The 14,207-nt window shown below is 53.4% G+C and overlaps 1 protein-coding gene across 10 annotated transcripts in view; it reads right to left on the bottom strand.

Annotated features, from left to right (window-relative positions):
* Positions 1-14,207, bottom strand: part of LOC129126594 (protocadherin alpha-C2-like) — a 166,303-nt gene that overhangs the window by 80,742 nt on the left and 71,354 nt on the right. Inside the window, exon 1 of one of the 10 annotated variants that reach the window (XM_054642628.2) lies at positions 8,232-10,776. The exons of 8 other annotated variants lie outside the window; for them this stretch is intronic. In XM_054642628.2, the coding sequence (XP_054498603.2) occupies positions 8,232-10,721 (2,490 nt within the window). In that variant the 5' untranslated portion in view covers positions 10,722-10,776. Of the gene's footprint in view, positions 1-2,696; positions 4,876-8,231; positions 10,777-14,207 lie in introns of those variants that run through there. One more of the 10 variants, XM_077186629.1, reaches the window with a different exon arrangement.

The raw sequence follows: 14,207 nt of genomic DNA, 5'->3' as shown, positions 1-14,207 counted from the left end.
ACGAGCTGTTTCTAAAGTTAAGATTACTTTATGTTTCTAACAGAAATATTAAAATATTTTCTTGACAGTGCACGTCTACAACAAACCCCGAAAAACTCTTCAACTCATTATTACAGTCAGAGAAACCAAGGGGAACCGAACAGAAGCCAAATCCTGCCCTGCCCCAAACGGCACTGAGACCCCCATATAGCCCTTAATCATAACCCAAAGAAACCAGTTGCTTCCCACATCTATGCACAAATGCTGCTTCTCCATCTTTTGTAGAGGCAGTTAAATCTATTTATAAGCTTAAAATACACGGTTTTCCTTTAGAAAATTGCGGTTCCGTCACACCCATGTGAATAAAGGAAAGAAGTGACAGGTCTACAGAGCTGGGGCGGACCTTGCTCCTCACAATTGAAGGAGTTCACGCATAGTTAAGTGGTGATCACCCACTCCCCTTCAGCACGCGACTCCCGTTCATGATCAAAGGAGACTAAATAAACAATCCCCAGCAAATACACAAAGAACTCAAAGTTAAAGCCGGTACTAAGTGACCTAAGAGAAGAAAAGAGAAAATCGTGGGACACATTGAAATGCTTTTCTACGGATCGACGAGAGATAAGCCATTTCTGCAATACTTTTCAAAAAGGATATGGAGTTTTAAAAATTCATTGCTGTTGTCTGTACACCTATAAACACCATTCTAGTAACTTTGGAAACAACGATCCATCATTTAAATTCTACAGTCCGTGTCCTTCCTCTAGAGAGCTCTATTAGCTCATAACAAAACCAATTGCACTTAGTCAAAATAAAAATACCGCGTTTACAGAGATCACTGTGTCTTAAAAACATGGGGATTAACCAAACTAATTGAATGCATAACACGAAATATATACGTACTGCTTGTTTTTATTACCCCGGCAGCTTTACACATTTCGCTTTTAAGCTATAGAGAAAATTAAATGAGATAGAAGAGATCTTCACTTTTCTCCTTAAAAATTGTTTTAATTTTCTGGCACTGAACAAGAAACACTAAACATGAGCCTGAAGTCTTATCTCAAAGAGTACTTTGAAGCTGGCCGAGATGAGAACCGAGTCAACTCAGTGCCATCAGAGCAAGGAGAAGATCAGCTGATAAATCATGGTGTTGAAAACAACCCGGTAATTAAACAATCGCTCTCTGCGTCGGGAAATCACTGAGGAAAATAGTGCCGAAACTGTTCTCTTGGTATTTTCTGCTCTGCTGCCGAGAGAGCCAAAAGCTTTCAAGCTACCATCATTGAACGCCACACACAAAAGTTTTCCGTTCTAATTTTCCCTTCACCAATTTCCCGCCTTTCTCCTCTCTCACCAAGTTTGGACTCTTTTTTCTATAGCGTATTTCTGTACGAATGGAATAAAAGAGACGCCCCATCACTACGAAAAGTGAGATCAGGTCGTGGGGAATGGTAAATCACCACCCCGTTCCTCAAACAGTTCTCCATCTCTCCACAAAGCATCCTGGATTTTCCTGCACGCCGCGCTCACACACGCACATATTTTCGATGGACTTCCAGAGTCAAAACAACGCTCACAACTTCCACCAACGTTCATCAGCTCTTTTCGCCCCAAAATTATCACATCGTGTATTTCAGTTTCTCACGACAGGCGAATCGCGACAATCAGAAAGCTTCTAAATCTAAAAACTCACGAGCGCACCTTGGCGCTTCACTGATACGTCATCAAATAAGGCGTTCCAAGACACAATTACATTCACCTTGAGGGAGATCTCAAACTACTGAACAACTCACAATCAATTTGAAAGGCGCTTTAAACAGGAAAATAAAACATCCCTAGCAATGCAATTTTACGCTAAAGAGACAGAAAAACCAAAAATTTTAAATACCACTAAAAAAATGACGTCCGATGCAAGACACTTTGTTAAAAGTGAAAGAAGAAAACACGAAAATTTTGAGGGGCAGTCAGGTATAGAGAAAAAGAAATTTCAAAATGTGAACACGCACATAGAAGGAACATCATCATGTTTAAATGCAATACACTGCAAAGCTAGGACGTCATTCTAAAAATCTTATCACAGAAAAAGTGCTCTAATACATCGAAGATTCATGTATTAAGGAAATCGTACTACCAAAGAGAGAAACAAAAATGTCGAAGACTCTTACCAAGCTTGAAGCAAGAGGGGAGACAGACGGCCCCTTCCCAGCAGAACCATTTTCTGCAGCAGGATCGGGCGGCGGCGGAGGGAAGTTGGGGCTGAAAACCATGAGGTCGCTCTTGGCAGCGCCGTCCGCCACGCACAGGCTGCGGCTGTGGCGCTGCGAGTAGGACCAGCTGCCCACTTCGCTGGCGCACACGAGCGTCGTGGGCCCGGGCCCCGAGAGCACGGCCGCCCGCGGCGCCCAGCGCGACGCCCCGTACAGCACCACGGCCAGCAGGAAGAGGCTGGACACGGCGCAGATGGCCACCACCAGCCACACGTTGGTGGCCGCGCTCGCCGCGCCGGGCCCCAGCTCCGCGCCCGCCGCCGAGCGCGACACCGCCGACGACGACGCCGCCGCCGAGGAGCCCGCGGCCAGCGCCGCCTCGGCGGCCTCGAGCAGCGACACGCTGAGCGTGGCTGTGGCCGAGCGCGCCGGCTCGCCGTGGTCGCGCACGACGATCAGCAGCCTCTGGCGAGGCCCGTCCGCCTCGTCCAGCGCCCGCGCCGTGCTCACCTCGCCGCTGTAGAGCCCCACGCGGAACGGGCCCTTGCCCCGCGGCTCCCACAGCTCGTAGCGCAGCCACGCGTTGTAGCCCGAGTCGGCGTCCACGGCGCGGATCTTGGCCACCACCTGCCCCGCCGGCGCCCCCCACGCCGCCCACGCCCACAGCGTGCCCGACTCCGAGCCCGCCCCCGCCAGCGCCGCCGCCGCCGCCTCCGCTGCCGAGCCCGCGGCCGGCAGCAGCGCCGGCGCGTTGTCGTTCTCGTCCAGCACGAACAGCTGCACCGTGGCGTTGCCGCTCAGCGCCGGCTCCCCCGCGTCCACCGCGCGCACCTCGAACTGCAGCACCTGCAGCTCCTCGTAGTCCAAGGGCTGCAGCGCCCACAGGCGCCCGCTCTCCGCGTCCACCGACACGTAGCTCGACGCCGGACGCCACCCCATGCCACCCGACGACGACGACGACCCCGCCGCCCCGCCCACGCCCACGCCCAGGCCGCCGTCCCACACCGAGTAGCTGACGCGCCCGTTGGCCGCCTCGTCCGGGTCCCGCGCCCACAGCCGCGCCAGCTCCGCGCCCGCCGCGTTGTTCTCCCGCGCCAGCACCGTGTACACGGCCTGCGCGAACAAGGGCGCGTTGTCGTTCACGTCCGACACCGGCACCCGCAGCCCGCGCCTGGCGCGCAGCGCCGGCGCCCCGCCGTCCTCCGCACGCACCTCCACCTCGTACTCCGACACCCGCTCCCGGTCCAGCGCCTCGCGCAGCACCAGCGAGTACGAGCCCAAGAACGTCGCCTCCAGACCGAACGGCGACGCCGGCCACACCCAGCACCGCACGCGACCGTTCTCCCCCGAGTCCCGGTCCGACACGCTCAGCAGGGCCACCACCGTCCCCACCGACGCATCCTCCGCCACCGGCACCGACAGCGACGTCACCCACACCTCCGGCGCGTTGTCGTTCACGTCCAACACCTCCAGCACCACCTTGCAGTGACCCGACAGCGGAGGGGAGCCTTTGTCCCTTGCTTCTACAGGAATCTCGTAGCTATTAATTTCTTCATAGTCTAATTTGCCCTGCAGTCTGATTTCCCCTTTGTTTTCGTCGATTGTGAACATTTCTTTAACTTTTGTACTAACACGTCTACTAAATAAATATATAATATCGCTATTGATCCCTTCGTCAGGATCCGTGGCACTAAGCGTGACTAACAGAGTCCCGAGCTCTGAACCTTCTAGAGCTTTAACTTTATACACAGACTGGTTGAACTGGGGCGGATTGTCGTTCGCATCCAGCACCGAGATCACCAACTCCATGGTCCCCGTCAGAGACGGCCGGCCCCCGTCAGTCGCCGTCAGCACCAACCGGTGCACGGGAATCGTCTCGCGGTCCAGAGATTTCGTTAAAATAAGACCCAAAGATGCACTCTGGTCATTATTCCCCTGATGATCAAGACTGAAATACTCGCTGGGGCTGAGTGTGTAGGTGAGCTGCGCGTTCGCTCCGATATCCGCATCCGACGCGCCCTCCAGCGGGAAACGAGACCCCGGCAAAGACAGTTCCGCGATGTTAAGGGTTTCTTCGTCCACACGGAAGACGGGGGCATTGTCGTTGATGTCGGTGACCTCCAGCTGCACATGGAAGACGCGCAGCGGCCGCTCCAGCAGCACCTCCAGGCGCAGCGCGCACGGCGCGCTCTTGCCGCACAGCTCCTCCCGGTCGAGCCGCGAGCTCACCAGCAGCGCGCCGCTCGCCCCGCTCACCTCCACGCTCGCCCGCCGGCCCTGCGCCACCAGCCGCAGCCGCCGCGCCTCCGCCTCGCCCGCCTCCAGGCCCAGGTCCTGCGCCAGACGGCCCACCACCGTGCCGGCCTTGGCTTCCTCCGGCACCGAGTAGCGCACCTGCCCGCCCGACAGCGCCCAGGCCGCCTGCAGCACCAGCACCCGCAGCACGGGCCCCCACCGCATCGCCGCCGCTGTCGCCTCCGGTCCCTTCCCTGGCTCTGACCGGTTCTCCGCCGCTCCCCCGCCGTCCGCCTTAGGGTCTCCCTGGGATAAGCGGCACGCCGCTCCGCTTTCCCGGCGCCCCGCCCGGGCCTGTCCGGCGCATCCTTTCTCCGGCTGACGGTACCGTGACTGAGGCTCGGGGAGGAGCTGCCGCCCTTCCGTGGCTCACGGCGCCTTCGCGGCCAACAGCGGCACCTGGTGTCCGACCGCGGCTCCTCCCGTGAGCAGCCGCCTGCTGCCCTCCTCCCGCTGCGGCTCCGCGCGGGGTCGGACCTGCCGTGGCTCCGCCCGCTCGGCCGACGCGCTCCGAGATTTCCCTTCCGAACACTGCCTTCCTCCGCAGCCGTAATAGTTGGTCCTTTTGTCTCCTTCCCTTCTCCTTCTCTTCTTCCTGTTCTCCTTCTTTAAGGCACTTAAACTGAGAAGCACTTACTTGCCAAAATGTACATTCAATTGAACGCCCATATTAACCTAGGAATCATTCCGAGGAATATCTTCACTGCATAAAGCTACTTATGATCTCCAGACTTCATCTTCTCTCATGCCTGAGGAGGCATAACTCAATTTTCTCATTTATGTTTTCTTCCGGAAGATACTTCAGCTGTTTCCTCTGCAGGAGAAGACTGTATCCTTGATCTTCCATCTATAGAAAGTACTCAGGTCTTCAGAAGACATCGATTCACATGTAATGTACTTAGTCTAGTCCAGGAATGCTAGAAACTAACAGAAATTGCTTACCTTTTCATGGCTTTGTGACAGGGATGTAGCTGAGCAATTCCACATTGTCTTCTTGGTTTTTCGTAGAGTAAATAATACAGTAAGCCCATCATATTACAGAGTACCTGTGTCTGTCCATAGCAGAATTGTTTTACCTTCTGAAGTGTATTTCCAATCTAGTAAAGCATCAGCAAATACCAATTCCAAAGACTTTCAACTCCGTCAGCGACTCCCTAACTCTACGCTCTCAACATTCCAACACAGCAGAAATCCTCTCAGAAGGGTGAAATAGCGCAGGGAACCTGAACTCTCTCATCTTTATGTATCAGTATTTTCTCTAAGTTTTATCCCCCAAGTGTAGTTGCACAATGAAGGTCAAGGTCTTGGTTATCATTTTTAGGCAGGTAGAAACTCACAGTATGGCAAAACCGTGTGCCTGTTACTGATGGAGATGAGCTGCTGCAGGACACAGCAGAATCATTCAACCATGGCACAACTGGGGATGAGATAAAAGGGTTGCACCACTGTTCTGGCAAGGCACAGTTCATCTCATAACAGGTTCCCAGGCTCCCACCTTATCTACTGACATAAAGACATCAGAGTCTCTTCTCTACACAGCTACAGCATTTTCTGCTGCCCTTGCCCTCTAGGCCAGGCAGTAACAGAAACCAGGGAATTTCACAGATTACTGAGTTGCTGGTTATACTACAGGAAGAATCAACGATGCATGCACCCAAAGGTAAAAAGCAACAGCAAAAAAAGGAACATACAAAACGCTAAAAAAGTCCATGCAGGTCTGTCAAGAGATATTTTTAATGATACCTGCTGCTATTCTAACTGTTGTCTTGATTTATTTCTAGGTCTCCATTGTTAGGCCTGTGTTCAAGGATCACTGTTCAAAATTTCAGGGAAGCAGGGCTGAAAAAGCAAACAGGTTTTTTCCATCCTCTCAAATCCCTGCTGTATTGCCAACATTTCTGTATCCGTTTCTATGAAGGCAGAAACAAATGAAACCTGAAGCCTCACAGCTTTCTCTCAAAGTAAAATTGACCTTAAGAGATTACAAGACAGTGAAGCACAGTTCAGTGAAAATATTATTGGGCAATGACACTACAGCATCAGTGCAGGAGGAGTAACTCTGGAGCTCAGAATTCTCTAGCACTTAGGCTTAACATTTTTTCCAGTGAAATCTTCTGTTCCAGTAGTTTGCTTTCTGATTATGGAGCATTGTGGAGCCACCCTTTATTTTTCAGCTGTATCTATTAAGCTGAATTAATATTATAATGTATATATTAAGGAGCACAGACTCTGAAATAAAAGAGCATTATTTGGCAGCATTGCTTTCACTCACAATTGCCAACACATCTCCTGATAAAGTCAAGCTAAATCACTCTCTGGAAACTGGGAGTTTCAAGCATCATCCATCTTCATTTCCACATGATTATCATAAGGCAAGCACACAATGAGACAAAAAAAAATCAGTTTATTTAAAAACCTATTCTCAGGGAAGGGAAAAACAAAATTAAATTAAGTAAACACAAATAAGATCATGTCAAAACCCCACAACATCCTAGAAATACAATGCCTATGACTGATGACTACATAGGACTACCCAAGTCAGAAACAAAACTGAGGTGCTTCTACAAATACATTAATCACCAAAAACAAGTCCTCTACCAACATGTCTTGCTCAGTCTAGCACTACAGCTGCACATTTTGACATCTGCTTTGCTTTGTGTTCTTCTGCAATTAAGTACCTTACATCAGAAAGTTCATTTCAATCATGCTTCGAAGGGGGAAGTGTGAAATGCATCTGTCATTTTCACGTCCATAGTAATTCTGTAGTACTTCACAAATTAATATATACCATGCACAGTGAAGAGACAAGAACTTTAAATATAGATTTTTGTTTCAAAGGTGCAACAGAGGAGGAGAGACATTTGAGTAAGAAAAGACTGGAAACCAGCAATTCACAGCAGTTAAAAGCAAGAAATTCATTAGAACTGCCCCACCTGTAAGACAGGGAAATGTGGGCAAGTGAAGACACTCCATTCAAAATGAAAGACTGAAAGAGGCGCTCAGAGTTGTGATTAACTCCACAGATGGAAGAAAATCAGACCTGATAAGACCAGCAAGATAAGGTTAACACTCCAGTCGGGCAGAAATCTTTATCAAGAATTATTCTATTTAGTAACTCACGAGGGGATCTCAGAAAGTTATGAACAGTGATGTATCGAAGATTACAGGAGATATCACCCTATGAAGCAGAGTTCAAATACAGGTCTGCAAGAAATAACTGCAGAAAAAGATGATGACTCTGAAGACCTTGGTAAGAAAATGGCAAAATATTTTTGATGCAGGGGACTACAAAGCAGAGGAGACAAGAAAAATATGTGGCTTCAAGAGAGATTATGACTGATTCTGAAACAGCTACTGAAGGTTCTAGAACTACAAAATAGAGAAGAAAGTGACATACAGATGAACTCTATTCTCAATGATATCAAAAATGCAAGACTCACAAGACACTGCAAGAAAAAAAAGTATTTCATTCAACTTGGCACCGAGGTCAGCAAGACTTAAGTATTTTGCCAAGCTCCCCTCCTTAACAAGGTTAAAAGAAGAGAGAAGATCACACTGGCATAAAAAACCTGCCAAGATACAACACATTACAGGCACCGAAGAGGAGGGACAATACAACCAGCACCCAGTGGGTAAATGACCATTACACATGGACCGCCCCCGCGGCGCGAGGGCGGAGCATGACTCCAGGCAGGAAGTGCCCAAGGGGCGGGTGAGAGGGGACGGAGCGAGAAAGAGAGAAACACTGACCGTGCCGAGGAGAGCGGAGGGCTCCGGCTGCGTGTCCTTGGCTGCAGGGCCGGGCGGCGGCGGAGGGAAGTTGGGGCTGAAAACCATGAGGTCGCTCTTGGCAGCGCCGTCCGCCACGCACAGGCTGCGGCTGTGGCGCTGCGAGTAGGACCAGCTGCCCACTTCGCTGGCGCACACGAGCGTCGTGGGCCCGGGCCCCGAGAGCACGGCCGCCCGCGGCGCCCAGCGCGACGCCCCGTACAGCACCACGGCCAGCAGGAAGAGGCTGGACACGGCGCAGATGGCCACCACCAGCCACACGTTGGTGGCCGCGCTCGCCGCGCCGGGCCCCAGCTCCGCGCCCGCCGCCGAGCGCGACACCGCCGACGACGACGACGCCGCCGAGGATCCCGCGGCCAGCGCCGCCTCGGCGGCCTCGAGCAGCGACACGCTGAGCGTGGCCGTGGCCGAGCGCGCCGGCTCGCCGTGGTCGCGCACGACGATCAGCAGCCTCTGGCGAGGCCCGTCCGCCTCGTCCAGCGCCCGCGCCGTGCTCACCTCGCCGCTGTAGAGCCCCACGCGGAACGGGCCCTTGCCCCGCGGCTCCAACAGCTCGTAGCGCAGCCACGCGTTGTAGCCCGAGTCGGCGTCCACGGCGCGGATCTTGGCCACCACCTGCCCCGCCGGCGCCCCCCACGCCGCCCACGCCCACAGCGTGCCCGACTCCGAGCCCGCCCCCGCCAGCGCCGCCGCCGCCGCCTCCGCTGCCGAGCCCGCGGCCGGCAGCAGCGCCGGCGCGTTGTCGTTCTCGTCCAGCACGAACAACTGCACCGTGGCGTTGCCGCTCAGCGCCGGCTCCCCCGCGTCCACCGCGCGCACCTCGAACTGCAACACCTGCAGCTCCTCGTAGTCCAAGGGCTGCAGCGCCCACAGGCGCCCGCTCTCCGCGTCCACCGACACGTAGCTCGACGCCGGACGCCACCCCATGCCACCCGACGACGACCCCGCCGCCCCGCCCACGCCCACGCCCAGGCCGCCGTCCCACACCGAGTAGCTGACGCGCCCGTTGGCCGCCTCGTCCGGGTCCCGCGCCCACAGCCGCGCCAGCTCCGCGCCCGCCGCGTTGTTCTCCCGCGCCAGCACCGTGTACACGGCCTGCGCGAACAAGGGCGCGTTGTCGTTCACGTCCGACACCGGCACCCGCAGCCCGCGCCTGGCGCGCAGCGCCGGCGCCCCGCCGTCCTCCGCACGCACCTCCACCTCGTACTCCGACACCCGCTCCCGGTCCAGCGCCTCGCGCAGCACCAGCGAGTACGAGCCCAAGAACGTCGCCTCCAGACCGAACGGCGACGCCGGCCACACCCAGCACCGCACGCGACCGTTCTCCCCCGAGTCCCGGTCCGACACGCTCAGCAGGGCCACCACCGTCCCCACCGACGCGTCCTCCGCCACCGGCACCGACAGCGACGTCACCCACACCTCCGGCGCGTTGTCGTTCACGTCCACCACCTCCAGCTCCACGCTGCAATGACCCGACAGCGGTGGTGTCCCTTTATCCGTCGCTTCGATTTGCAATTCGTGTAAACGAACGTCTTCAAAGTCCAAAGTACCCTTCAGTCTGATCTCGCCCGACGTGGAGTCAATGGTAAAGAGTTCTTTGTTACCAATAGGAGTCGAACCCAAGATGCTGTAAGAAAACTCCTTATTGCTTCCTTCGTCCGGATCCGTGGCATTCACACGTACTACGAGTGTCCCCTCTGTAGCGTTCTCCGGCAGCTGCACTTTATAAACAGACAAGTTGAACTGGGGCGGATTGTCGTTTGCGTCCAGCACCGAGATCACCAGCTCCATCGTGCCCGTCAGAGACGGCCGGCCCCCGTCAGTCGCCGTCAGCACCAACCGGTGCACGGGAATCGTCTCGCGGTCTAAAGACTTTGAGAGTACCAGAAACAGAGACTTTCTGTTTTCATCCGACGATTTAACATCGAGTGTAAAATATTCGCTGGGACCTAGTGTATAGGAGAGCTGCGCGTTCGCTCCGATATCCGCATCCGACGCGCCTTCCAGCGGGAAACGGAAACCAGGAGGGGAGTTCTCCGATAAAGTGAGGTTTTTCCGGGCGGCGGGGAAGACGGGGGCATTGTCGTTGATGTCGGTGACCTCCAGCTGCACATGGAAGACGCGCAGCGGCCGCTCCAGCAGCACCTCCAGGCGCAGCGCGCACGGCGCGCTCTTGCCGCACAGCTCCTCCCGGTCGAGCCGCGAGCTCACCAGCAGCGCGCCGCTCGCCCCGCTCACCTCCACGCTCGCCCGCCGGCCCTGCGCCACCAGCCGCAGCCGCCGCGCCTCCGCCTCGCCCGCCTCCAGGCCCAGGTCCTGCGCCAGACGGCCCACCACCGTGCCGGCCTTGGCTTCCTCCGGCACCGAGTAGCGCACCTGCCCGCCCGACAGCGCCCAGGCCGCCTGCAGCACCAGCACCCGCACCAGCGCCGCACAACAACGCTCGCCCATCCTTCCTGCCGCTCTGCCCGCCGCCGCCGCCGCCGCTCTGCCTGCCGGCCCCGGTCCGGGCCCCGCACGGCTCCCCGCCGCCGCCCGGACGCGCCGCCTCTGCTGCCCGGCCCGAGCCGCCCCCCCCGCGCTCACAGCCGGGCTCTCCGCCGCACCGGGGCGGAGCCGCCCACACCGAGCCGTTCCTGAGCCTGCAGCGACACCGTGCGCTGCTCCGCCGCCTCACACGCTCCGTGACAGCGCCTGTGCCTCCGCTCCCTCATGGCCACCTCCTCTGCTGTTTCTTCTTACCGTGCTCCTTTTATATTTTATCCTTTGGACTTTTACCGCTGCTCTCTTCTTACCCCTTCTGCTATCTCGCCCGTCGCCTCCGGAGCCTGACTGCAGAAAAAGCAAGCTGGATCCACCAACTCGACTTACGTGGCATTAGCGTCGGAGCGCGGAATATTCTCATGGAGGCGGGGGCTCTTGAGAACCAGCTCCACCCAGCGCTTAGAGGTAAGGTCCTTTCGTACGGCTCATCTCCTTTGCTGTTGATTTCTTTTTCGTCTTTCTCTTCTTCCATTCTTAATTACCTTCTTGTCTAATACCTTCATAGCATTTTCTTTCTCTTCTCTCACTCCTTTTATATCTTCCCTTCTTGCTCTTCTCCCTTTCTGTTTACAGTGACAGCATCTGGGACATACCAGTAAATTCGTCCGTCCATCCTTCCTTTCTTCCATTTTCCCATCTTCCTCTTCACTCTCCTTATGCACACCACATACTCTCTTCTTCCTCATCTCCTTTACCAATGTATTTTTCATTACTTCACTCTCCACATGAAGCACAAACACACCATTATTGACAATTCTCGTTCCTCTTGCTGACATCTTTCATCTTTCCACGCAAGGAGCAAAGTTCCTGCTCACTTCAAGTCTGTGCCAGACTGACAGATTGCTCTTTCACCTCACCTTCTGGAAGGAAACCACACTCTTCGGGCTCCATCCTCTCAAGGGAGAGAATTCGCAGCCCTCTCAAACGCAGGACCAATCCCTTGGTACTTTGACATTGCTGTAAACAGACTTGACTAAGCACAAACAACCCAGAGAATCTTCCTCTGGAACTCAAAGACATCAAGGCCAAGCACACCAATCCATCCTGAATGCTGAACACCACAGCTTCTGACACTTTTCATATACTCTGATGAAGAGCTGTTCTTCAGGCCTCATTTGGCTCCTGATGCTCAATGTAAATTTCTGGCTCCATATTTCAGGCAGACCAGCACAGTCAGAAACACACAGCAAGAAGGTCCATCCCCAGGGGCAAATCCCTCTGTGCAGCCAGATCCAAAGGGTAGAGGCAACAGAGTCATTTTATCTCTGTCATTTTCTCTGAGAAAACACTCCTGACTCCCAACACATCCACTCTGAGAAATGTGTTAGGGCCCCTCCTTCATCCATGATTGCTGTTATTTGTGTCTGGAGAAAGAAGTTAGGAATGGGAGGAGGCAGTGGTGCTCTGCTGATCCAGTAAAGGAATCAAAGAACATTTCAAACTTGAAGGCACCCATAAGCATCATCAAATCCCACTCCATATCCAGGCGCATTTGGTCAATCCAAGGTACAAGTGAAATCAGACTCATCTTCTTTAGGCAGCAGGAACTTACCTGAAGCATCCTTGGCTCTTTCTTCAGAAAATATTTACTGTCAAGAGAGGGAATTCAAGCATATTTTCTTTTAATATTCTGAAGCATATTTTCTTTTAATGTTATCAGAGATTTCTGGAGAGGATGAATAAGGGGAAATGACCCACATTCTGCAAAAGCCTCTAAATCACTGAACAGAGCACAACGCTCCTTCATGTACTTTTTGCACATGCTAAAATATATGATCCTGCAAATCTAAGGACATTCTCCCAACCTCAGCCTCAGCTTAGAAGACTGGAAAATCCATCTCTCATACCCTTGGTCAACTACTGGGAACTCTGCTACCTGACAGCTGCCAAAATTCAGCAGTCTGCATTTCATCCACTGTTAACAACACATGGCCAATGCAAAAGAAGAAAAATGAAAAAGATGGAATGTTTTCGCAAAAGGAGAGAAGAAAACTAGAAGGTTCCATTCCACCATATTAAAATGCCAAGTCTGTAAACTTCTTGGTTATTCACAGAAGTTTTTCCACTCCCTATCAAGACATGAGCAGAGATATAAACCAGGAGAGCTTCAGAGAAGATTGACCAAGCAAGACTGATAATTGGAAACGCTGCTGTTTCACCAACACCATCTTTTCAAAAGCAAGGGATCTAAGTTGTGTATGGGAGATGTCTTCACATCTGCCAGGAAGAGCACAGAGAATACCAAGGATACACAGGACTTCAGGAGCACCTGAGAGGATCCCAGGAGAGCAACCCTGGGTGACAGGTGTCTTCACAAGGTTTTCCAGTGGAATCCTCTATACCAAGAACTGGGAAATGAATCTCCAGCTAAGCAGCTGGAGCTTTTCTTCCCCTCTGATAGGGCTTGTGCTCCACAGCACCTGCATTTCCTCAGTAAAGAAACTTCTCCACTCAAAGTCACTGTGTCCATGAGAGAGGGCCCAAGCAGTACTCCATACCACTCGGAGGATTACAGCTGTAGCAGCCAAACTGCCCCACAAAAACAGCTTGCCCCAGCAATAAAACCCACTCTGAGCATGATCCAGGCCTTTGCACATCCCCACCTTCCCTCACAATTGGCACAAAGACATTAGGAAGAGATGCAATTCACCCTAAACATGCTGACCTTTTCAGCAATCTTAGATGGAAACACCACAGAGCTACACTTTAGAGATGTTTAAAATTCTGTGATCAGAGTCACAGCTCTGATCCTGGCCCAGATGAATTTTTATTTTGAGAGAACCACACCAAATGCTGAAGCACAAGCACAGTCAAACTGTGGGAGAGAATTTCTACAATAACATCAGGGCTGGGCTGCTCTGCAGGGTTTGCTGTGGCCATGCAGGTGTCAGGGTTAAGCATGACCAGGGAACACCCATTTCTACTGAGGCTGACCCTGCAAGTGCTCAGGTAGGAGATATGAGGCACACACAGATTATACCCTCTTCCTCATCACATCCTCTTGCAAATCCCACTTGACAAGCAGCAAGGAACCATCCTGGCAAAATCAACAGCTCAGGAAGCTGCTTTAGAGGTGGACTCCTACACAAGGACTCCAACAAGCTCTAGTCCTATCCTCACACAATGCCGTCCTCCAAAGGGGGAAGTGGTTCATTAAACAATCTTCATCATTGCATTTCCTCTTACCAACACAGTCCGTACAGTAATGATGTATCAGCACAAACCTCTTTCTGTTCTGGGAGAACTTCATCACCTCAAAGGACTTGGTGGCCATTTCAATACCACACAGCCTCTTGAGGTCCAAAAGGTCCCCAGGTCCCGGACCACAGAGTCTTGCAAAGGATCCCAGGCAGGAGCACTCTGTGCCCATCCTGCCTCACAGTTTTCTCAGGG

Source organism: Agelaius phoeniceus, chromosome 15 (genome assembly GCF_051311805.1).
Source record: "Agelaius phoeniceus isolate bAgePho1 chromosome 15, bAgePho1.hap1, whole genome shotgun sequence".
Classification (NCBI taxonomy): Eukaryota; Metazoa; Chordata; class Aves; order Passeriformes; family Icteridae; genus Agelaius; species Agelaius phoeniceus.
The sequence above is the reverse complement of the archived record's forward strand: the minus strand, read 5'-3'. Positions and strand labels throughout refer to the sequence as shown.